Source organism: Andrena cerasifolii, chromosome 8 (assembly GCF_050908995.1).
Source record: "Andrena cerasifolii isolate SP2316 chromosome 8, iyAndCera1_principal, whole genome shotgun sequence".
NCBI classification, from domain to species: domain Eukaryota; kingdom Metazoa; phylum Arthropoda; class Insecta; order Hymenoptera; family Andrenidae; genus Andrena; species Andrena cerasifolii.
Genome location: NC_135125.1, coordinates 11,222,125 through 11,247,182, shown reverse-complemented (window position 1 = coordinate 11,247,182; position 25,058 = coordinate 11,222,125). Strand labels below are relative to the sequence as shown.

At 48.2% G+C, this 25,058-nt stretch overlaps 2 protein-coding genes and 1 long non-coding RNA gene across 3 annotated transcripts; 1 reads left to right on the top strand and 2 right to left on the bottom strand.

Moving 5' to 3' along the window:
* Nucleotides 1-602: 602 nt before the first annotated feature.
* LOC143372700 (uncharacterized) lies at nt 603-5,174 on the top strand. The gene is made up of 9 exons (XM_076819188.1): nt 603-968; nt 1,168-1,225; nt 1,327-1,473; nt 1,556-1,786; nt 1,861-2,166; nt 3,942-4,043; nt 4,131-4,285; nt 4,356-4,752; nt 4,835-5,174. The coding sequence occupies exons 1-9, from the start codon at nt 876-878 to the stop codon at nt 5,059-5,061; spliced, it is 1,716 nt and encodes a 571-aa protein (XP_076675303.1). The 5' UTR covers nt 603-875; the 3' UTR covers nt 5,062-5,174.
* Nucleotides 1,860-4,134, bottom strand: LOC143372703 (uncharacterized). The gene is made up of 2 exons (XR_013086335.1): nt 3,058-4,134; nt 1,860-2,494 (listed from the first exon to the last, which is right to left on the bottom strand). It is a non-coding gene; the product is annotated as an uncharacterized LOC143372703 (long non-coding RNA).
* A 47-nt stretch (nt 5,175-5,221) lies between the features above and the next one.
* Ret (protein kinase receptor Ret oncogene) lies at nt 5,222-24,990 on the bottom strand. Its single transcript, XM_076819191.1, has 19 exons — nt 24,230-24,990; nt 13,994-14,215; nt 13,791-13,918; nt 13,593-13,728; nt 12,978-13,231; nt 12,274-12,445; nt 12,095-12,192; nt 10,801-11,075; nt 10,507-10,698; nt 10,045-10,223; nt 9,740-9,964; nt 9,558-9,660; nt 8,689-8,857; nt 8,216-8,520; nt 7,635-7,827; nt 7,421-7,550; nt 7,031-7,232; nt 6,789-6,967; nt 5,222-6,711 (listed from the first exon to the last, which is right to left on the bottom strand). Exons 1-19 carry the CDS (start codon nt 24,279-24,281, stop codon nt 6,350-6,352), a joined length of 3,576 nt encoding a protein of 1,191 aa, XP_076675306.1. The 5' UTR covers nt 24,282-24,990; the 3' UTR covers nt 5,222-6,349.
* Between the last annotated feature and the right edge of the window lie 68 nt (nt 24,991-25,058).

The window sequence follows — 25,058 nt, the reverse complement described above, 5'->3', positions numbered from 1 at the left end:
CAATGTGGTTGAGAAATATCTTTATTTTCGAGCAGCTTCGTAACTTCATTACGATTTAAGTTACTGTGCTTGAGAATAAAAATGCTTGAAAATAAATGAAATATTACTAAGAGGAAACAACTGTGACACGTGCAACTGTAAGAAATGTAACTTTACCTTCGGTAGACTTGTGTGATTGGATTGAATTAGTTACCAGAGCCACCAGTCTTAAACGTAGAGTGCGCGTCAAACCACTGCTTTCTCACGAAGTCGGTATTTCAGACCGTGTGACACGAATTCCCACAAGATGAGTCATACACTCGCTCGCTGACAGTAGGCGCTCATCTTTTCTTTCGCAATCCTTCTGACGTGTCGAGAAAGCAATCAGTGGCACACTCAGGATTTTATTTTCAGGGGGGCCGAAACAGATGACGCGCGACGCGTTGATACTTTGTCTCGCTCCGTCTTTCAGACGCTTGATACAACTGCGTTCCTTTTTCCTTTCCCCTCTTTTTGTTCGGCGGTGGGGGGCAAGACTCCCGCCCCCCCTGCGTGCGGCACTGAAAGCAATTGTTCTTGGTAACAAAATCTTGGCGTCGCTCGGTAATTTATCATAGAGTAGGGTATTGCACTTGTCCACGGTAGATCGCGTTTCTGTGCAGTTTCCAGTTTCCAATTTCAATGGCTGTCAATGGCGTTCGATGTGTTTGCTGTCTCCATTCGCGTTCCATAAATTCGTGCTGAAACATGTAGATATTACAGTGTTGAATTGTTAAAAAGTCGAAAGAACCGATCAACTATCGATGCTCTATGCAACAGAAATGTGGTATCTTCGATAAAGGCTAGGTTCAGTTGCTCTCGTTGACTTTCCAACGCTTTCTAACCACAACCTTACAATGAAGAGCATCGTTACCTTGGCGATGCTTCTTTGTTGCTTGGACGCAAGTGTCACGGCCTCACATTGCTATCCTGATTATTGTCAGAATTCGGTAAATTTTATGCTTATGTTTTTCTTTTTACTTTATCTTGTCTTCTTTGGTCCTGTTGGACCGGGGTTCCCAACTATTGAATTTCATTGTTTGACGAGTCGCTTGCTCGACGTCACGGTGTATTTCGAAACGTCTCTGAATATCATCAATTATACCTGCATAGATTTCAATAAGATAAGTTTCTTTTTTTACTTTACAGACAGGCTTGACCTCTGTGCCTGGTTTCCAGTGTCTACTGACAAATCTTCAGGATGGAGGTACAGAATTTTACTTATCTCTAAGCGCCCAGTCTGCGTAACAGAGCTTATAGTCCTAACATATGAAGCAGCAACAGGTAACGACGTCTTTGTTTTGCTAGAATGCTCTGCACTTACGTTCGAAGGCTCGAGTCACGAACAACCTAAAGACGACACAGCTAAATTTCTCTTGCGCGCTTATGTGTATAAATTTTCCAAAGGCAGCGTGACCGCGTTTAATTTAACCGTTGCCGACGCAAATTTCCATAGTAAGAATTAGCAAATTACTTAATCCTCACCCGACGGCAAACAGCGTCGTATAATGCGTAAAATGTTTTATCGTAAAAATAGGTTTAGTTACGCGATACCACAATTTATTGAATACAAGTCAGTCGGCTTGTGTACGCCTACAAGTGCGTGGAAACGATACGCATCTTGCTCCCCAGCAACTGTTCGTATCTTGTCCATTTTCCAACGAGTTGTACGAATCTCTTCCCTACCAGTTAGATTATCTTGTAACTGGGGATACTTACAACTATAGCAAACAATACATTTTCAATGTACCTGAGCACGAATTATTTGGTGAGTTCATCGAGCGTGAGTAGGCGGTGGAAAGTTTTCTATCATTTGGTCCATTGAAATTCGTTTGGCAATAGGGGAAGGTGTTGACGTAAAGAAATACAAACCGTTCGTGTACGTAGATGTATCCTATGCGCCTGTTTTCTCGTTACACGTTCAGCCTCTACCAGAATCGTATAACGTAACGGAGTACAGAATTTGGTTGATACACAATGATACAGGCTCCGTGGTGGTTACAAATGTTTTCTTCGGGACGAGTACGCAGGATGTCCGCTACAACTTTACGGCGCAGACCGGTACCTCTTTCCTTAAGGTCTCCGCTATGCATTCAGACTGCGGGGACTACGGGTGTGCGAACAGTAGTACACCCTCCATTATCATTAGTAAGCAGTGAAACATTAGAGGAAGTGGCCTAAATATGGGCTACCACGTTTATTTCAGGATTCTTGCCACACCTGTTGAAGATTTTTATGATCCCACACTTGAATCTGTAGGTTCGAAATGTTTAATTTATTACACAGAGGTGAAATAAGGTGAAGAAAGGTAATCTTTGTTTGAAATTCTATATTTAAAATAACAGTACGAATCATTGGTTTTGAAAATGGGGTCTAAATATGGGCTACTATTAAAATAATCTAAAAGAACAGTGAAAACTGCATAGTTTCAGACTGAATTTTTTTAAAACATGTCTAATATGCTAATAAAAATAAACTTAGATGGTGATGGTGTATTTACAGTAGTCAGAGATGCATATGTCCTTTTCAACACCTGCACAGGCACAGTGTGCCCACATATAACACTGAAAACACTTCACTAAAAGTTCTGTCTCTCTGTCTTTAGACAGAGTCTTTTGCAAGACATGCAACTCGCATCTTCGTCATCTGGGTGCCTCTTCTGACGAGTTTCAACGTCGCTGAAATCGTATTCAGCTTTGTAGCCCGTATTTAGACCACTTGCTCATAGACCCTTAGAGCAGTGAAAGTCATTACTACGCGATGCTTTTCATTATAAAAAATTATGCGAAAACAAGCTTACAGTGTCAACAATATCGTGTTCATAACAGATTAACTCTTAGTTCACCAGATCATTATTTAAAAATTAAAACAAACATACCTGTAAAATCTTTCAGATTCTTTCGTTCGTTCGTTTAAGACGTTTTGCAACACAATATATTAACCAAACAAATGTAAGCCATTATCTGTTTCCCACAGCTCCTTTTCTATCTCAGTTGTACTTGTACACCTTTGTCGATGGAGTGAAGCACCTACTATGACCTAATACTTCAACTAGCCCAAATTTGCACCACTTCCTCTAGCCATAGCCATATCCATACGTAGTTTTTAGGGTGGCTCTTATTTTCGACTTTTGAATTTTTTTCCGGGGCGTTCAAACTTTACACAGATTTTTTTTCGGGCTCAAGCCCGATCGGATAACGGGACACGGTGCCCCTGGGCCCTTAAACATTAAAATAATTATTTAACAGCTCACAACGTTGATTTCCTATAATATCCTCCAAGTTATTGATTAAATAAAAAAATATGTCGAACAAAAGTTGTAAATCCGGACAAGGAGCATCTTTTACGTTCTATTACTTTTTCTCGTGCGATAGACGGTTCTCGAAAAAAGTTCGAAAAACTAAAAAAAATCTTTTTATTTGATAAAAGAAAAATGCATTTGAATACCTTACTTCTGATGCCCATATCTTCGATATTTTTACGAATTTCAGTCCCAAATTTTCAGGAAACATTCATGACATATCAAACACTGAAAATATAGATTTTTTTTATCTTTTTAGCATATTTCGGTACATGCCTCCCCTAAAAGTTTAAAAAATAGTCCTCGAAAATAAAAATTCCATTTCTTTGTTCGCCTTCATAAATAAAAAGCGTTCCAGAAGCATTTAAACTTTCAAAATTTGAGGGGAAAAAGTTTTTTTTTTAGTTTTTCGATCGGGCTCAAACTTTACACAGATTTTCTGTTTGTTATTTGGAATTATTCTGGGGGGTGCCCCGAAGAAAATGTTGAAAAAAATTTTAACCAAGAGCAAATAAGAGCTACCCTAGTAGTTATGTGTGCGTGCGCGTTGAGTTTAATCGGTATCTAAACGCGACAAATTTATTACGCGTTTCGGCATACTTTGAGCTTTGCATCTTTACAGACGAAACTTCTCATCGCCTTCTGATCATGATTGTCAGTACCGTGTGGATACCACCAATTCTACTTTACGTCCTTTATCATCTTTACAAACTGTATAGGAAGGGTAAAGTTGCAATGTTATACGTTTCCAAGGGGACACTTTCCCAGCAGCGTGGCAGAGTGTAGATTCTTATCGCGTGCATCTTTGTAGAATCATTGAGAAGGAGAGAAAAACCCAATTGTTTGTTGGTGTATTCGCCGGCGCGTCTAACTCACATCAACGTGATGGTCGAGCTAGCTAAGTACTTGAGAAATTGTAACGTTGCCGTGATAGATATGATCGACGTGACGGACGCCACGGGAAAAGTTAGTAAGAGATTATCAGCGGCCATTCTTTTCGTTGAATTGTTAATCTGACGAATTCACATTAACGTAGGACCCGGAATATTGGTGCGACTCTGCTTTTCGAAGCGCGGACGTTGTTCTTGTTGTCACCTCCCCGCCGCCTAAGAAGCCGGCGGTGTCGCTGATTTATCAGGACAACGATAATCGTCTGTTAAGCCTAGTCAGAGAGAATCAGTCTCAAAAAGAGAAGAGATATTACGCGGTGCATTTACCGTACTGCAAACCGGACGACTTGCCCGAGGAAATGAGGCACTCGAAGAGATTCTGTCTGCCGAAAGAGCTGCCCAAGCTCGTCAAAGTGATTCATAAAATGGAACACGCGGTGTGCGGCTCTGTGTCTGACAAGGAGTTTTTAGATAGCGTGAAATTAGCGAAACTAGAGATACTCGAGGAAGACTCCAATATGGTTAAAGAAACACGAGAGACTGGTTAGTTCCTTGCGGATTCGTTATTCATCGTCGACCGTTCTCCGTCGACATTGCTCATAATTTCCGTGCGCTCATGTTCCAGAGAATCTGTTAACATCGGAAAGCGTTCAATCGACAGATAACCGGAATCATGTGCCGGAAGGCAATGTCGTATCTCAGTCTTTTGCGACGAATATCGATGAGTTGAATTTGCTCGGCGAGGGTGGAGGAGGGGTCGGCGAGGGCGGCGAGGGTGGAGAAATATTTCCGTACGAAAGCCCACCGAGCAACTGCGTCAACGCGTTTCGCCTTGACCAATTGCCCTTGTGATTTTATATTTTTAAGTACCTTTCTTCGTTGACGTCCAATAATAAATTTATCTTAGGATATTTTATACCTGTACTGATCGAACTTAATAAAACGGGCAATTTCTTGTCACTGTATAGCTCCTTGTATCCTTCTCTGGCAATCAGCCATTTCTTTCAGCCAACTTATTTCATTTCATTTTATTCCGCTCGTATGTAACGTAACGCGTGCGACGTACCTATATGTCGCACGTATAGTAAGTACAAGGAGATAACGATGGCACGATATATGTATTATAATAACAGATACGCTCGCGGTATACGTCGTCGCTAAAACTAGTCAACTTTCGGAAAGTAATAAAAAGTACGGATCGCGATACAAATTGAACACGTGTTAATAAACTAACGCAATGGAATGCTCCGCTTTGTACATATGTATGTAAATAGAGAAGGGACTTTTTGTTCGCACGACGAGATATGGAAACGCAATCAGCAATTAGCCGACAGTGATCTATGCATATACTTACATATTAGCGTAAACGTGGAAGCAGGAAACACGTGCGTTAAAAAGCATTCACTGATCAATTGGAAGCTTATTGTTAAGCGTTTAATAGCTCGCCGAAGGTGAGCGGGGATCACCGTTTGGAGATGGTGATTTCTCATCGGCAAGATTCGTCAGTGGGAAGCCATTTACTATTATAAAATGTAAGTGGAATAAATTAAGTAGGTACACAGTGGAGTGGAGGAATGTTCCCGACGAGAGTCTGCGCACCCTCAAGGTACATATTTGAACGTTTGTAACAATTCACCGGCAAAAGTTACATTCCTATGCGTTCTACCGCGCGTGTATCAATAGTAATAGTATAAGAGTAGAAAGTGGCGTGCGCTGTTTGCTTCGGAATGAAACAGGTAGGTACACTTAAGTAGACGAGATAAATAATTGTTTTTTTAAAAATAGGCTTCTTCGTTATCTAATTGCATTTCTCTGAAAATGCAGTGCGATATCGACGTACCGATAATCCTTTGTCGCGGTTATCGCGCCGTTTAGTTCTTTCTAAACGCAAGTAAAGTCTGTTCGATGGAGTCGAGATTGTCGCGAGATACGAGAGTGGAAAGTTGGGGTGGTGTAACTTTTCGTCCCTCGAGCTCGCATCCCGTTTCGTTGCATAGCTTCGTTCCGGGTGTGATACTCGTTCCGCGACGATGTATGTGATCACCGCACCGGTCAATGCGGAACAAAGGGAAGACGCCAGGTACCTACATACCGCTCGAGTCGTTTGGTTTTCATCCTCCAGTTGCTTCATCGATTCTCTTCAGTTACCCTCTTCTTCTTTGCTATTACCGTTGGCGAAGACAAGCAGATCCTCGGTATTCGAGGGCTTTTTCCCTTGCATGTCGATGTAGGACTGCGGCCGTTCGTTAGTCGGCGTGACCAGATCGTTCTCGCTGTTGCTGGTAACGCTCGCGTTCCTCAGCTTGATCGGGCTCTCGTAATGATTACCGTACAAGCTTGCCGGTCGATCGTTGACGTACAGCTTGGCGGGCTCCGCGGGGAAGGACGCTATAGGTTCTTGCCAAAGAGCGTGGAGCTTGTCGACTTTGTCGCACTTGGTGACCGTGTCGAAAGACGGTCTCTCCAGATAATTGACCACGTCGGTGCCATCGTTACCGGAACCTATTGCAATGGAAGGTTTTAACAAGATGTGCCAGCAGCTGGCGAGAAACAGTAGCGAAATGTACAAGCGTACGCACTGCTTGGACTGTCCAGATCCTGTAGAGAGGCGAAGTAGGCCTGATTGTGGACGGTTCTCGGATTCAGATCCAAGTATTCGACGCTATCCTGCAAGATTTTCTCCCAGTGGCTGGTGAGCTCTCTGAAGGACGGTCTCATGCCGGGTTCTTGATGCCAGCACGACACCATCAGCTTGTACCTACGAGTTGAGAAAGTTGGCGTTGCACGCTGCACGTGCTCCGATAGCAAAATGGTCACTCACAATTGTTGGGAGCAATTCGCCGGCCTCTCCATGCGGTATCCAGCTTTGAGTAAGTTGTAGAGATTGTGCACGTCAACGCCGGGGTATGGAGAGGCGCCCAACGTGACCAGCTCCCACAGCAGAATACCGAAGCTCCACACGTCCGACTTGCTGGTATACACGTGATCGGCCAGGGATTCCGGTGCCATCCACTTCACGGGGACTACCAACCAACCGTAAAATCTTGGATTAAACGAGGATTTCCACTCGCGGCTGTTGTTCAAGCCACCTCCTCGCAAATCCCTGGACAGTTTACGAGCGGCAGCGTATCGTCCTAACCGCTAACGCATCGCGGTCGCAAAACGATACGGTCGAGCGAAAGAGAAGGGAGGAAAGGGAACAGATAGATACCTCGTCCTTTGCTGCGTTTCAAATACGCGTCATCCTCGTACACGTCCCGCGTCAGGCCAAAGTCCGAGATCTTGCAAACCTTCCCTGCTGCGAGTAGCACGTTCCTGGCAGCGAGATCTCTGTGAACCAACTGTTCCCCGGGCCAGGGGCAGCTACGTTAGCTTGGACTTGGCGCGATCGACGAGGATGCTTGGTTCGACAACGAGATTGTTACCTTGATGTCGGCGAGGTATGCCATCCCTTTGCTGATTTGCCAAGCGAACGAGAGAATGTCGCGGGACGTGACGGTGTAGGCCGACATCTCTACTTGGACGTTTCGCGGCTCCTGGCCGATGCTGGTCATCGAAGAGCAGCCACCGCCGCTTCTGCCCTCGGATTCCAAGTGTCGGCTGCGTCTCAAGTAGTTGCTGCAAAGTTTCCGTAATACTGCGGCTTGTTCGTAATATCGGACGACGCGTCGCGGACGGGACGCGACGTTACACGTTAAGCGTCGCGACGACCCGCCGTGTTTCGTCGTTCCCTTAGCTTTGCCCACCGGTATTTGGCACGTGTTTCTTTCTCGCGTTCCGCGGAGCTCACGGGACGAAGGAAGAATTTAATTACTGCGAAGTTACGAGGGCCGGTTATTGTCCTGTGGCAGACGGAATTTCAGAATGCGCAATTCCATGGGCTGTAGTGGCTCGTCCCGATATATGCAGGTATGTACTAGGTTCGTATGTATCCCCGAGAGGCCAACATTTCCTCGACAGCGCGTTTTTTTTTTTAGGAGGATGCTTGAAGAGCGAATGCACTTACCGCAAAGACCCAAACTCGGCGAATTCGATGATGAGATAGACCGGAGCTCCGGGAGTGGTGCAAGCCCCCAGCAGTCTGATCACGTTCGGATGCTGAGCTTCCTTGAGCAGCTGGTATTCGGACAGCAAGTCCGACAGCTCGGAGGCACAGGCGTTCTCCTTGAGAGTCTTGACTGCCACCGTCGTTGGGCCGGGAATCCCTGCGATGTCGATCGCTTTCGCCCGCAAAACACGACCGAATTCTCCCTCGCCCAGCACTTGCTCGATGGTTAGTCGCGAACGCGGAAACTCCCATTTAGGATCCGGCTGAGGAAACATTTGGGAAGCCAACGTACGCGTTATTACATACTAACGCCGCGCCACACCATGCCGCAGCCACGCTTTCGGCGTGGCTCGCGAGAAACGATCGATTTCGAGGCTAGAAGAGAATCAAGTTCCAAATGGAAACGGATAGCGCGAATAAGGATCACGTACCGGACACGTCTTGGGGAGCAGAAGATGACGATTCGCCGCGGTGAACGTGTCCAGTCCGATGAGTAGTCCATCTCCCCTGTCGATATAATCGGAGGGTAGTATACCACCTCCGTTGGAGTCGCCGTTCACTCTTCGTTTACCATCTCGACGGGAGTCTTTCGCAGCCATTCTGAAACGAAAAGTTCTGACTGCGCGTTTCGAACGATCTTTATCGCGTCGTAGTCCAAACGACGCGACGGTAACTACCGTGAAACTCGGGATGCTTCTTCCAGAAGAGGAATTGCGGGATCCATGTAAACGAGAAGAAAGTTTTTCAATTTTGCGCCGGGTGCTAGAGAAGCACTTGCGGTAGTTTACGTTCGCGATAGTAGGTAGGCAGCTAGCCTTTGGGAAACTTGCTCGGGTACGCGGGCGAAAAAAAGGACTCGCTTTGCTGTTGCATCCCGATTCCCCGTTACAAACCGGCACGATAATACTGCACTTTGGAAGGAATACAGGCCACTGGTTGCTCGCGACTATACCCAGCCATTGACAGAAGGAAGGTCCGACTCGAGAGAAATCGATAGTGCAGGGTGATAAGCGTGGCCGCTGCGCGTCACCGAAATACGTGTATTAAAGAATCCGGGACCCATTGTGCTCCCTATCGATAGTTTGCCCGCTCGTTAAGCAAACGATCAACGTCGGCCGAATAAGGAGCTCGTTCCGGAAGGTATCTCGGATTTAGCCAGCTGGGATTCCCCCAGCTGTTGCACGGACCCCGCGTATTTTGCCCGCGCAAACATCATTCTAATGCAACCGTTTCGCTCTCGGTCACGTTTCGTTCTCCCGATCGAAATGTTGCGCATTTCCGCGTTCGGAGGACCGCTTACCTGTACCTGGACGTGACGAAGGAACCGACGATCGCGATCAACACGAAGAAACTGCCACCGATCACGCCGATCATGCACATCGGTCCGCAGGGTCCGCTGGATGCTAAGAAGAAACATAGAGGGTACGAATAAGCAAGGCAGCGAGAGCGCAGGCTCGCGAGCTTGTAAGATAGACGACGGACCTTTTCGGGCGCCAGACACGAGAACCTGGTTCTCGCGATCTCGTAATTTTTCATCCCTTGCATCTTTATTGGCTTTACCGTCGGGGCCGGGGCCAGTGTTGTCGTTTCGCGCACGAAAGCGATCGACGTTACAGGTGCACTGCAGCATATCGTTGCACGCGCAAGTCCCAAGGCCGCTCTTGATGCCCCGATCACCCTTGTTCATGTGGGCGAAGTGCACGTCCGCTGAAACGTGAAATCTCGCTGTTGCTCTCGGCCGTCTAATTCGTCGGCGCACGGAACAGTAAGAATCTCGCCTCGCTTACACTCTATTGTGCAATCCTGCGGGCAAATTCGAGGGTCCAGCCTCTCGAGCTCGTCGCACTGGTTGTCCGGGCAATGAGTCAAGTCTGGCGAGCAGGTCGGATAGTGGTCCGACATGACGGACACTTCGTTGGAACGTTTGTTCCACCTCCACACGCATTGGCCGGTGAAGTTGCCCTTGCTGAAATTCACAAGCAACTCTTTTCGAGGCCCGTCGAAGCGTGGGAGAAACGAGGCTATCGACGCATTAAAGATGGAGCACTCGTCCGAGAGAAGCAGGATCGAAGCGAAAGCGGTGGTTACCATCGAGGGAGGAACGAGGACATAGAAATACGAGCGGAGAAATATTTCGAAATACCGAAGTGACAAAGTAATCTCGCGGGAGTCGCATGCACAGTTGCACACGATGCTGGGAGGGATCCACGAGCCACGGCGCAGGAGGACAGAGCAGAAATATATTCAACCTAAAGTGTCCGCTGGCGATGCCGCAGCTGGATTCGCAGTCCTCCGGTGTTTCCGCGTTGGCACACGAATGCGACTGTTCGTCTTCCGTGCGATTGCAGGCGTCCACCTTGGACGCTGCCACGGTCATCAGGTTGACCCTTAAGGTCTTCGAGAAGACGACGCGATCTTTACCGCTCCATTTGATCTTGAGCCTAAGGAGAGGAGCCGATGGGTCGTTAGATTGCTTCGAGGAGAATGGAGTCGGTCGGTGACGTGGACAGGCGAGAGGTGTTGCTCGCGAGTCCGCGACTTACGGCAAACTCGATGGCTCCCTCTTGAGTAGATCCTCGTCAGCCACGTAGACGATCCCTCCTCTCTGGGTGATGGCGAACGCGTTCGAGCCGTGGATGCTGAAGCTCACCGAGGAATGTGGTTCGCTCGACGGTTTCGCTATTCGCGAGTAACGAGACGCGAGCCGAACCACTTTCGCGCTCAAAGGATAAAAGAACTGCTGCCTGCTCGACACCGAGGACACGGTCGTGGTCGTCGCCCGGTGCTCCGGCCCGTAGAAAGTCAGCGTGATGTTCAGCTGTGGAGAAGACACGTCGTTTCGTTCATTAATTTCGATCAGGTCACCCCTGGGTATTTGCCAGCTGATTATTCGAACGCAACGAACGTACGGTTCGCTCGATCAGGCGATGCGCGATAGGACCCCGTTAAATTCGGCGAATCCGATAAATCGCGATAAAAGAAGAAGCGCGTAGGATCGAGCGTTTCGCCGAATTTTTTGGTCCGTGGGCGTTGAAGATAGGACGAGAATGTTTAAAGCGGTAGTCCGCTGTGGACATAATAAGAGGCTTCCGCCCACGCGGCGACTATCGCGTAATTTCCACGCGAAACGGCTCCCATTAATTCCCGCTTAACCGGATCCGTAGAACAGGGGTTGAAACCGCGCCCACCGAACCTTCTCTCGCAGCTTTTTCCTATCTAATTGTTTAACGAGCCGCGATTATACCGGCGGATATGGATGAACAAACGGTACAGGGTGCGTTTAATTGCATCCTCTTTGTTAACGGGATAAGTCCGACCTAACGTCGGCCGGTCGATCGAGATTTCCATCGTAAGAAAACGTCTCTCTACACTCGAAAGGAAAGTGCGTCTCCTGAACGCAACAGGGGATGGAAGCTGAACTTTTCGACGAGGGTCGCAGGGAACGGAGTTTACGGACGCGCCGCTTTCAGACGGTTTCTTTGAAAGGGATGAAGGGAGAGGGAAAGAGAACACTCGGAAAAAACTTGTAATTGACTCGTCGAGGATTCGTCGTCGCAGGGTAGACGACTCTTATCCTCCGAGTTGCTTTCATTTGGTAACGGTCGATTGATCGAGAACCACCTGGCGTCCTTTCCCCGCGTTATCTACCCCCACGAGCTTTCTCTTTCGGTGCAATACGGGCCACGGAAAACGTAACGTTTCGTCCACCGTATGATCTGTTCGCTAGCAGTACGTCTCCCTAGTCGATTTTATTTCCCATCTCGCGTCGGTCGTATATCACATGCGGGCAGGTGGATAGAATTTACAGCGAATTATATGTATAAACCCTCCACTGACCGTGTCCTCGCCGAATCCTGGAATAAGCGACTCGTCCTTCACCTGAAGCGTCACGCGGTAAGGAGACTTTGGTAGCAGAGTGGTTTTCGCCGAAATTCCTGGAACAGAGGATGACGGATGCGATCTGCGGCCCGATAGAGTCCGAACTGTCGTTGCGGGTGGGAGGCAGCGAGACTAACCTGTAAATATCGCGGTGTAAGGGATGCCTTTCGGTGCCTCTATCAGCACAGTGTTGTAGGTAACGTTTAGAGCGTCGTGGGTGTCCCCGAGGATACGAACAGTGTAACGGTTGCTGCTCTTGGCATCAGCATCCTTGAGTATCAGGCTGTTGTCGTCCACCAGTTTGTCACCCTGTCAGCGACACGAATTCGGTGGTCATGCGAAACACGAGTGTAAGTTTGCGCGATTCCTTGCGATTAGATTCCTCGCCGGCAGGCCCCGAGCGCGTTAGCGAGTTACGGTGTTTCTTTGATCCCTGCCGGGGGAAAAAGCGAGGTAACGAGCGAGAGAGTCCCGCGCGCGTGTTTGTGTGCGATGGAGCAAGCGAGGGGTGGGAGAGGATTGTACAGAGACAGACGGCCGAAGGGAAAAGAGATCCGAGCTTAATCAAGATCAAACCCCGAAGCTCTTTGCTTCCTTCTCGCGCCTATCCTTTCCCTCCTTCCTCGAGATTCTTTCGTCGTTTCCGCGTCTTTTCACGTCCGCTATCCAAAACAATGCCGAAAACGATCCAGAGAACAATGCGGCACTGATTAAGTCCGATTCTTTATCCGCCGTCTTCCCTGTCCATTGCGACGAGAAGAATCGAGATTACCGGTGAACGCTAACGCGATCCTAGCGCTCGTAGCTCGTAGCCTGTCCAACGTCCGTTCCGTCCGCTTACCGTGGTAAATTCCCGAAGGGTGATCGCGATGGAATTGTTCCCCTGCGCCATCGGAGGGTTGTCGTCCTGGTCCAACACATCCACGGTCAGCACTCTCACCGGGGCGTACTGTATCCCGGTGGTTTCCTCCCAGACCACGCACTGAACTTGAACGGCGACTCGCGGACCCGGACCTCCCGGTGGACCCCACGAATCTCTGTCCAGAGACGAGTCCGCGAACAGCGTGTCGTTCGTCACGTGAAAGTATTCCGTACCTAAAAATTATCGGCCGCGTTCCCGCGTCATTCACCCTTTCTGCGAACGTTTTGCCTGCCACGAATTCCAACGCGCACATTTCCCAGAGATTTATTCGCGTGCTCGGACGAGCCCGGATGATCAATTAATCACGCGGTTCGGTCTTTGGTGGATCGAGAAATTCCCCGGATGGCTCCGCGTTCGTCGAGGTTATTAATTTCTCCCCTATCGCAGAGGAACACCTCCACAGGGGGAGGAGAGACTTCTATGTGAAAAAATCCGAGATGGTTGGGATTTTCGGTTAAATAATTTACGACTAGTCGCTCGATTGTCGCGCGTATTGGAATAACGTTCGCGAACAAGCGAAATAGTGGCACTTGCCATTGAGCAGCTTGTAGCCAGTGACGCGGAAGCTTGGGCAAATCTCGCCGTAGAAGCCTGGCCCGAGAGCACCGATCATCGTGACCGGCTGGTTCTCGTAAATTTTGTATCTCGACGCGTTCCAGAAGCACATGTCCTGCAATGTAAGGACGTTGAACGTAAGAACAGATCCAGCCTCCGCGGCCAGCGTGTAATTACCTCAACGTAGTCCGTGCAATTAATTTCCTCCCCGTCTACGGGTATCGGTTGAACTTTTATCTCCAAGACAGCCTCGTTGCTGGCGCTCTCCTTGGCCACAATCACGATCGTACCGTATCCCGATTCGTCTTCGCAAACAACGAGACAGGGGTAGAGTTCGCTGGACTGTGCGCAGTGCGGTACGCGAAGCAATGCAGGCTTACCTTGTTTCAGAGGACCTCGCAGCATCAGGCTCCTCGTGTCCGGATCTATCGAAACGATTTCTTGGCGGGGCACGGTGACGCGGTAGCTTGCGTGCTTCGGTTCCGTCGAGTCGTTACGAAGCGTCCTCAGCTCCAACAGCTTCACGTTCCATGAGGATTTGCTATAGTTTCGCGTTAGATAAGGCAGCCGTAGGGTCAAATCTGATTGTGGAAAGTACAATTCTGAAACAAGGGCACGCCGGGCTGGCTATTAGAGTCGTCACCTTGGTCCGGCTTCCTCGAAAGCTGCAATAAAAGGGTTGGAAAGGTAGGCGGGAAGGGGTCGCGCGTCGGGATTGTGCCCAACTTCTGCATCTGAATAACGACGAGCAGGACGCAGCGCCGCGAATTTTATCACGGTGATTTACCGAGCCAGCTGGATTCGCGGAAGAACGCTCGATAAAGCGACGCGAACGCGCGACCATCCGTTTAAAACGCAATTACGGAAGCTTTCGCGAAATAAGGGGCCGCCGCATTGCCGGCGAAATCTTTTTCTGGAATGATAAGGATGAACGTAACGGTACGCAATGCGGGTCACGTTTTTCATTCGAGCGAGTCGCGTTTTACGGCTGTTGATGCCGGCCGTACAGCCGGTACGTGTTGCAACTAGGCTGAAGGTGGACGAGCGGTTTTCGATTGGAATTCTTGGCCGCGCGGTCTCGTGACAGTGGTCTAGGCGCTCTAGGCAAAAGTTCAACGGTGAGGGTTCACGCACGGTCAGTTTCGTGGAAACAACCTGTGTCAAGGTGAGCGTTTAATCGATACAGAGAAGGTAGTTAATGTTTTGTCGAGAGATCGCGCTCGTTGCGGGCGAAAGGATCGCGGGGCGAGATTACGAACGTTCCTGTGGGTGAAATGTATGTGCACGCGATGCACCGCGGCCGAGTTGGCGTTGGCGGAACGCGTTCCCCTTGAAGCCTGCGTAATCGTTATCACCGAGGCTATGGGGTTCGCGCCAGCGTTTACGCGGCTCGGCGATACTCGAAGGATATTAACTCTCCGATCGAACGATGGATAGCAAGGGAACCACGGTTTGAAAATGCCCCCAGTGTACGGGGTGCGGTGTACGGTAGGCGCGCAATTCGATCCTAGCGTGTAGCCGTCAGTGTTTCGATCGCTACGTGACATTTCGCTCTCCGCTGCGTCGCGTCGCGTGTACAGAAGTTCTCGAGAGTTTGCCGAAAGATCGTTACACTGCTTCCCGTTGTTCCTGATATCGGAACGGTCCGTCTCGAACGAGGCACGGACAGAAAACGTTTACGATATCTGGCATGGTAAAGAGAGAAAGATCGCAAAAAGGAGAACGGTTAAGGAAGCTCTCATCGTCGAGAGCCAGCCTGATAGTTGGACCGCGTTTAAGCGAGTTGACGAGAGAACGAGGGTGCTCTGTGAAAAGGGAATGGAAGGAAGATATTTCGGTGGCAGACTTTTTCCAGCAACGTGTGCAGGGGAATGAGCGAGGGTACCTAATACTAAGAGCGAGGGCGAGGGCGAACGGCAAAGCATGCAGTTACGGCCCGTTGGGTTGGTCACGCGAAAGCTGTGTTAAATCCAAAGTATCCGCGACGCGTTGCGTACACGCCTCTTCGATGCATATTAATACGCTCTCGCTTATACCTCGCCATGTTCGCGGAACGAGTTACTTGCAAATCGAGTCGAATATCTCGCAACACACCAGCGCGAAAGGACTTCACCTGAAAGTCTAGGTAAGAATGGTAAAGACAATGACAGTCGACTGAACTATCTGGATCGAAGGCAGTTTACGGTCAGCCCCTAGCTAGAGGAACGACGCGCTACCCAACCGAGTCTCCCGTAACTGTCATCCGTAATCCCACTTTATCGGTCGCGTCAGCCGTTAATGTCAGGAATCGTCCGAGAACCTGGAGAATTATACTCCGGCGTTCCGAAAGAAGCATGCGAGTGCGAGCGCGAACCAACGGATTTATTAAGCGCTTTTACGACCGTTGACCAGCCGAGGAGCGAGTTTTCGCCGAATACTTTTAGCTGCCGTTGCAACTAGGTCGGAGGAAACTAGAAGCGGTGTAGAAAAGCGGAGAACTCGGTCTAGGTCCGCCGGCGCGAGATCGTTCCACCTGGAAACCCTATTCGCACATCGAGTTACAATTCCCGAAAACAGAGACCGTGAATACGATACGCGCAGCCATACAACTCGGCACAGCCCTCTGACAATGAGTGGCCGATCGCCAAGGACCTTCCGTGTTCGAGTTGAAGTTGAAGTTGAAGTTGGCGTGAGCCACCCCAAGTCGAGCACGCGTACGGACACTGTTCCTCGGTGGATCCTCGTACATACCCGCCGTGTAAATTGATTCGCCACCGTGGCTCGGCCGACCCGACGAGACGTATAATTTACTAGGGAACGGCTTTTGTCGCTCTTTACCGTTTCTTGTACAGCGGTATCTCGGTTACTCTCTCGCGCCTAGAACCGCGCGTCGGTGCCAGGCATTCTTTGATCCTGTTCGATGCACGATCGGGTACGATCGCGACGCGCACGTGTGCAAACATGTCGAGTCGGGGATATATGTTTCTTATTGACTATCCTACGTTAACAGTTGCCTGCCGCGTCGAGAGGGAATGCATCACTCGCGCGTTTGGACACCTGCGCGCATGTGGCACCGATAAATAGCGGGCACGCGTTTGCCCTTGTCCCTTAAATTATCTCTGAGTTTCCTCCCTTTTCCTCGATTCGATTCCATCCGACTCCGCTCTACCGGCACGCGTTACGCGCCGCGCCGAATTCGGAAATAGCTTAACTATATTTAGGTTACTTCGACACCCCGACGAATGATCCGACCAACTGTTAAGCACCGTAACAACGAACTTACGACCTTCTCAAAATCTTTGGTGATTTCTATTGGCTCTTTGGGCAGAACCCCTTCGAGGCGTTCGCTTAAAACTGTCCGTCAACGATCGCAACCTCCTCGCGATCCCACCCGGCCAACAGGAAACTAACTTACTGCGCTCTGCACTCCCTTTTTCTGCCCTCTCCAGTTCCCTCCTGCCGTTCCCGCTGTTCCTTGGTCGTGACGGATATCGCTGAGAAGCTGTGTCTCACTTTTAGAATGACAATTGAACGGCTGGTTTCGCTGGACGTGCCGGAATATGGATTAGTTTCGTGGGTGGTATATCAAGTAGTCCAAGCACCAAGTCGCCGTCTCGAGCGCTCCTTTAATGCGTCCTTTCCTCTTCCATTCTATACCCTTCGATAAGTTTACCTCCAGGCCGCAATGCAAACGCAAACAGCTCGTGGCAGTTTTACTGGCAATAAGGTGCCGAGCGCTTAATCAAAGTTACGGTAAACACGGCCTACTTTTTAAGGAGCCACTACCCTCTACCGACTTTTTCTATTCGATGTATGATATACATACGTGTGTACGTATACGGGCCAAATTGGCCATCGAATCCGTGGAACGTATTTACCAGGGTACCCCCGAACCAATTTCCTGGCAAACTTATCATCGGTCTCGAAACGATATTAACAGGGTAAAAAGAAAAGTCGCAGGAAAGGTGTCGGTAGAGGCAGCGAAGGGGTGACAGGGTAGGGAGGAAAGATGAGAATCGCACGGGACAGTTGCACGTATTTCGTGAAGGTTTCGTAAATCGAAGAAAGCTATACTAAAGGTATAATCCCGTGGGCATAAGCCGTGTTGGAGCATTCTTCAGGCAAAGAGTGTAACGTAACCAGATTAGGGCTGGGACTATTTGTCGAATTTTTCGGTACTCGAATATTCGAATACTTCAGTTGCTCAATTATTTGGGGAATATAATTCGAATATCCAAGTATTCGAATACTATTCGAATATTTAAGTATTCGAATACTATTCGAATATCCAAGTATTCGAATACTATTCAAATATTTAAGTATTCGAATACTGATGTATTCGAATAGTATGGTGTGAATTATAAATCAAGTTCTTAAGGTTCATTTGTCAGGGTGAAATCTTGTAAGCTAATTTTGACACACTTCACACCATACTATTCGAATACATCAGTATAATAACATTCGAATAGTATTCGAATAATAACTTTCGAATGGTATTCTAATAATAACTTTCGAATAGTATTCAAATAATAACTTTCGAATAGTATTCGAATAATAACTATCAAATAGTATTCGAATAATAACTTTCGATTAGTATTCGAATAATAACTTTCGAATAGCATTCGAATAATAACTTTCGACTAGTATTTGAATAATAACTTTCGAATAGTATTCGAATAATAACTTTCGAATAGTATTCGAATAATAACTTTCGAATAGTATTCGAATAATAACTTTCGAATAGTATTCGAATAATAACTTTAGAATAGTATTCGAATAATAACTTTAGAATAATATTCGAATAATAAATTTCGAATAGTATTCGAATAATAACTTTCGAATACTCAAATATTCGAAGTTTATTCGTAGCATTCGAATACTTGCAAAACATTCGAATATTAAATTATTCGAATAGTCCCAGCCCTAAACCAAATACGAAGCACGACGATGCATTATCCAACTGACAACTTCGCTAATTCTATGTCTCTGCTATTTCTCTGGTTTCTCATACCACTGTAGGTAAGTCGCGAAACTTTTAATCGCCTCCTTCCCGTGTTATGATTTCCCTTGCTCTATACAGATATAATAGGTCGCGTCGTATATTGCATCGCGACGACTGCTCCGATGCTCCTGACAATCCCCTAAAGACGACGAACCTTAATAGTCGACAAATTGCCTGATCGAGTCACTGTTTAACTTTCAAGCTGACTGCAGGAGAAGCATTTGCGCAGTCCCATTCGGATCAACGGGACTGACATGCTCGATTCTATCGTAATTATATCCCGCGCGCGGAATATGTGGCTAAGCGACGTGTTGACAAGGGTTCGACGCGCAGAGTCGGATGGGCATGTATGTACCTCGGTTCTGTTTACTCGGTATACATCTCGCGCTATAATGTTGCGGATGCAGCGTGGAAACGATACATCGGCTGACAAACTAACGGCGTTCATTTTTTTTCTCTTTTACGTTGCACAGGTCGCTGGTGAATCGCGCGTTCAGAACGTCACTGGTATCAGGGCGTCATCGATCTTCATTCAGTGACTCCTCGATCTCTTAATTTCGCGCGCACATGGCCCTCGGTAGCCATTTTCAGGCAGGAAAGCTCGCGGTAGGTTGCTTTCGGTTTGATTGATTACTATCATGTTACGTTGACGAATATGTGACATCGATTTGATCGATTGGCCCCAATTAGCGCGCAGTGCCCGTGCTCCGGACATGTTCGTTTCTCGTTTCAGTAGCACTGCTCGACCATTCGTCCGACGCTGGCCTCTGCTCGCTGTCCGCGGGTTCTTACGGTTAAACGGAGATACGCTGGTCCTTCTTCGCGGACACGCTGTTATCGCGGAACATTATCGGTACCGGGCGGTCTTGATTTCGTCAAGGAAACACGCGCATGTACGTGTATATCCCTAGAGTTCGTGTTTTTTTTTAAATAAAGCACTCTGGCCTCTCGGCAGACGCAGAGCGAGGCTCGCAGCTTGTTGGATCTGTATTTAATTAACGCCGGCTTTAGAGCTTCGATATTAGCATATGCTTAATACATACACACCTACTCGTCGAGCCCAATGGAAACCTCCACGAACTTGTTTTCGACCAGCCAACTGTCCACTTTTCCTCGAACGGCAGTCTCGACGTTTAGACTTTTAAATTAGACGTTGTTTCTCGTTAAGTAGGTACCGAGCAGACTCGCGGGAAAGAATTTTGTTATGCGTAGATCTCTAGATTTAGAAGATCGATTGTTGGTTTAGTGGGAAGCATCTCTGCTAAACACGCGTCGAAAAGAATATTCAGCAAAGCGGTTGCTGGTAGCTTCAGTATTTGGGTTATGGGGTGTGGCAGAGAGCACGGAGATCCCCGTGGGATCGTCGATGTCGCTTCACCTATATACCATACTGTATACCATACTAATGTCTTCCCTAGCAAGCCATAGATTAAATTACATCGTTAACGAATTATGCGGGAAAACGCGAGATGCCGTGCAAACCAACGCAGGATTGCTTACTGTTGCATCAATGTCCCGTCGCGTCGCCTAGCTTGCTTTCCTCGCCTCTTGTTCGCGAGGAGTAAATATTCGCGGAGATTGTTCGGGGAGGAGACGCGGACGAGCACCGAAATGTTAGTAAACGAGGCAGCAATCCTCCCCATTGTATCACGAGTGAAGGAAAAGCAACGGCGACAATCGGCGGGCGATTGGGGCGCAACCGCGCAGGTACACATAGAGAGAGATTAAAATAGCGCGGAGATTACGATAAGGGAAAACAAGGGCTAGGGAAGTATGGAATGTCTGGATTAAATTGAAAAGCTACGGTTCTCGCGAGCAAGGAACCGAGTTGAGCCGGCTCATGGGGTACCTACCCGCGTAAGCGTACGACAGGCGCAAATGTGAACGGCAAATACGAGGTAGGTAAGTACATCGATCGATAAGATTTGTCTCCGATACTACGAGTAAGAACCGTTTACGATAGGTGTACCGAAATGTCCTTTCTTTGGATCGTTCGTAACGCTTGGAACGTTTCGAGGAACATTAGCCGTCGTCCTCGTCGTCGCTAACTAGATTTTCCTTCCGAGAAACTGTTACCAAGGCCTGGAAAAACCAGCGGTCGTTTGCGCTTCGAAATTCGAGTAATCGGAGCTCCTGTTTTTGGATAAGTAATACCTTGAGCGTTCATCGCTGAGAATCGATTCCCTGGAACCTCGTGAGTCGAAAAGCGCGCATAATGACCCGGCCGCGACCTCCTCCTTCTGATTACGAATCGGTAGCTGTAGTAAGGGCGAGGGTGGCTTTCAAGACCCGTCTTGATTAACGATTTCGGCGTTGCACGCGATGTTTGACGTTCGTATTTCACCGCTGGCAATCTGGCCGCTACTTTTTCGCTTTAGCGAACAGGGCACCAACGAGAACGTTTCGTTTTTCTTTGCAACAGCGACTGGTCCAGCAATTTGGCGGATACCTGCAAGCTCTGTAGCGCGAAGGCTAGCGTTTCTCAACATTCGAAGAGCCACGCGATAAGCGCATGTTCAACATTTCACCAAGGAGATGCAGCCGCTTCGCTTCGGGGAGAACAGAGATGTTGCTCAAGTGCAGTGGGATGTTCCCGACCGGGTACGAGGCACAGTATTTACCTTCCCGACGATTCCTGATATTCTATTACAATGGAGTGGTAAGGAATACTCGTAGTACAGAATGTACAAGCGGTCAGACCAGGGGCCAATGTGTCTCGAGGTGGGATATCGTCGATGATAGCGCAAAACCGCGTATGAGCAGTTTGTAAATACCGCGTATCTGCAAAAGTAGCAAAATTGAGATTTCGCGCCCACGGGTGCCAAGCGCTGTTTCGCTTTTTTTAAAAGTCACGCCATGTGAAATAGCCGATAGGAAGAGGCCTTTTTACCAACGGAACCAGAAGGTTCAAGGGTACCGTGAATCTGGCTCTCTTAGCAAGTTAGCGGCAAAACCGCGCATTTGCAGAGAAATCAGGTGAAGTGACGGCGCGTTTGGTGCGTGAAAGTGACTTTACACAGAAATTAAGCATTTTTATGACGAATTGATGTTAGTATTTATTACGAAGAGTGCTAAAGCTGTCCCAAAAAAGTTCAGTCAAAGAAAACCCCCTTAAAATGGCTGAAATATTAAGTTTTGTTCTTCCTCCTGTAAAATCGGTAAAATGCAGAACCGCGGTATTTACAAACTGCTTATACGCGGTTTTGCACTATCGTCGACGATATGCTTATTGCAATACCGTCGAGGACCCAGTTCCTAATCACTTAAGAGTAACTACCGCGGCTTTTTAAACGTGTAAATGGAAGACAACCAAATTTAAAAGATTTTTTGTTATTTCAGTAAATCTATGTTTTATCTTTAATTTGGTATTAAAAAAGTGCACGCATAATAAGGATCATTTTATAATTTAACTTTGAGAGTGAAAAGTGCAAAGGGAGCAGTTTCTGATCAGCTCCGCACGTTTCACTGTGAGCTATCAAATTTTGCGTATAAATTTCAAAATACTTCGTAATTGCTTAGTAATTTGCTAGAATCAATTTGTATCATAATAAGCTTATTATTTGGTGTTTTTTCCTAAACTGATCGGGAATTGGGTTCTGATCACGAGCCGGCTCCTTGACGGCAGCGAACTGCGCGTTCTCGTTCGCGTGTAGGTGCATACGCGCGGGCAGGAGGATTGGGAGCGTTGATCGGGCGCGTGCAAGGCTGCTAGAATTAACGTTTGTTTCATCGTCGGTTCGTTCCTGTCGCTCTTGGACTTTATCGACCGTACGTACGGTGAACTCATATTTCGACCGTGTCGTGCTCGCCACTACTATCCACCTCGGTAATTGTGCAATGCGTTCAGTCGAGTCGATCGACTTTCCTTTTCTCCGCTGAAAATTCACAGGCGGATAGAAAACTGTCGTTGCGAACGGGCGACAGAGGTGTCGCGTTTACGTAGCTGGGTTCGGCACCCGACAACCGGATCGGCGATCCAGAGCGCGATCGCATCCTCCTGGTTGACAAAGGAAACTATTGTAGTTGAATGTAAACGATCCTACCGCTTCGATAGCTCGGCAAACACCACGCAGAATCGATTCGTTTTATAACTTTATCGCGTCTCTGGCTTCGGAGCCGAGCATTGTCCGAAGGGGATCGAAAGCAGCGACGAAGCGGGGAGAGATTGTGCATTATATCGAGTAATCGTCCCTTGGACGCGACGGCGGGCGACGCTGGGCAGCTGTTGAGAATGCCTGGGTAATAATCGATCGATAAAATCCTGCTGCTAATCTTCGAACGTCTTCCACGCGATCGACAACGTTGGCGTGTTTCGCATCTATTAAATTACCACTTTGCATGCTTGTACATTTCCGCGAGACACCAGCGCGTGCACACGCGTGGAATCGTGTAATTAATCGTGCTCGCAGAGACGAGCTGGATGCCACGGCGCGCTAATGAACTTATCGACAAACAGCATATACTCGTAACTACATATTTAGCGTCGCATAGGAGAATCCAAGATCGATGGAAAAATCGTTGATCGTAGCTGCAGGAAGGAGCACGTTGCCGCCAAGGGACCGGCAATGGCTCGCGAATAAAATAGATACCTATAGTTCATAGTTGCTTTATTAATCTTCGTCTAGAGCGCGTAATTGCGCGCTACCGGTTGCACGCGATATCTTGAAATCGTCTCTTGCTGGTGGCGCACGAAAAGATGAATCGCGGCAGGGCTGACGTAAACAAGATACGCGTAGACGTGCAAACTCGACCATAGGGCAGTATCGATTTTTACCCTGCATTGGAATCACGTGAGAGCGAGGTTGCACGCGACATAGCGATATCACGTCCCCTGATTACGGTCAAGTGCGAATGTCATCGGTTCAACCTTCGCGTGGCACTGTTCGGTTCAAAATTTGACCGAGAAAACCAGTGTCGATCCACCGAGCAACGTTTTACGCAGCTCGTTCGCGGCTGTACTCGAATTTACGTACGCGTGCGTCCCCGCACACGAGTATCGATATCTATATTCCACCTTTGTTTTCTATTCTGGTATTTTCGTATCTGCATGCGGCGCTGGCGGGATCGATAGCTCGTACATGATGCACGAAGATCTGTGAATCGATGCTGAGGATGACCGAGTTCATTTCGGACGGACGTAGCAAATTTTCTGGCGGATGCCGGGAGCTTGTTGTCAGTGAGAAAAACAATTGGAAATTAAATAAAAGAGGAGCACAGGCAAGACAGAGAAATCGTACGGATTTAAATACAGCAGCCGAGTTGCAGAGAGGACTCGCGGTGGTTTGAACTTTGAATAGTTACTGAGACGTAACGAGTACCTAACTGGTACGTAATCACGCGTGCTTTGGCGCAATGTTTCGACGACGCGCTGTCTTTCAACCGTGCGAAACTGTAAAGCTCTGCGATCACCCTCGCGGTAGACGATGCTAAATCGGGTTCGGCGAACGCGCGAATTTTAGCATACAATGCTAGGCCGCATTAATTTGCCATGGATTTAGTAGCGTGACTTCGCGCAACCGGCTATCGGTCACGCGCGCAGCTCTAACGCTTCCAGTGTTTCGGAGCATTATTATGATTCGGGACGAACAGCCCAAAACACAGAAATAACGCGACATTAATAGAGATATCGACTTACCGGAGGCAGGTGTCCGCAACGGTAGCAGCAAGAGTAGCAGAAGGAGCATCATTGTCCTAGGGTAGCCAGTTAACTTGCAGGAACTTTCGATCGGGATGATCGCGAGCCTCACCGCGTCCGCATCGTCGACTGGTCGACCGAAGATCCAATTTTCTTTTCTTCTTTTAACGCATCGATTGGGGCTGCTTCGTCCCTCCACCAGCTTTTCTTAAATGCCAAACATCCGAGTAACGTGGCTTCGATTCGCCGTCCAAAGAGTCTTCTTCACAGTCTTCAATGCGTCTTCCCAATTGGTCGAAGCGAAATCCAGAGAATACCACTAATTATTCGCCGGATAGCTGCGCATGTTTATGTAGTAACTACGATCTAAGCTGCTACCCCAAACGGCGGTTCTTATCGAACGACGCAAAACGACCGGTGACCTTCTACAGAGAAGACGGTTATTCTTTGCGAAGACTCGGGGGAATAGTTACGGCCGCCTGCTGGCGATTGTTAAGCGTCGCAACTATTTGTTAATCGTGCGAATGGATGCGGCTGACCGTGACCGACTAATCGGTATCGCGAAGCGCGGGAATCGCGAGTGTCTCGTAGGCGCGGCTTTCGTCGCGACGAGTAATCGGCATTTCATTCTGTCGCGGTGAATTTTTGTCGATAGGAAACGACCGTAAGGAATAATTGGTCAGAGACAGTAAGGAGAAGTGGTTGGTGTGATCGATGAAGACGTATCAACGTAACGGCGTTTGGGCCAGAACTGAAGCACTCGGGGCGCCCGGCGCCCGCCGTTATCAGGCAATTTTCAGCGCGTGCGCGCAAACACGCGTGCGCACCC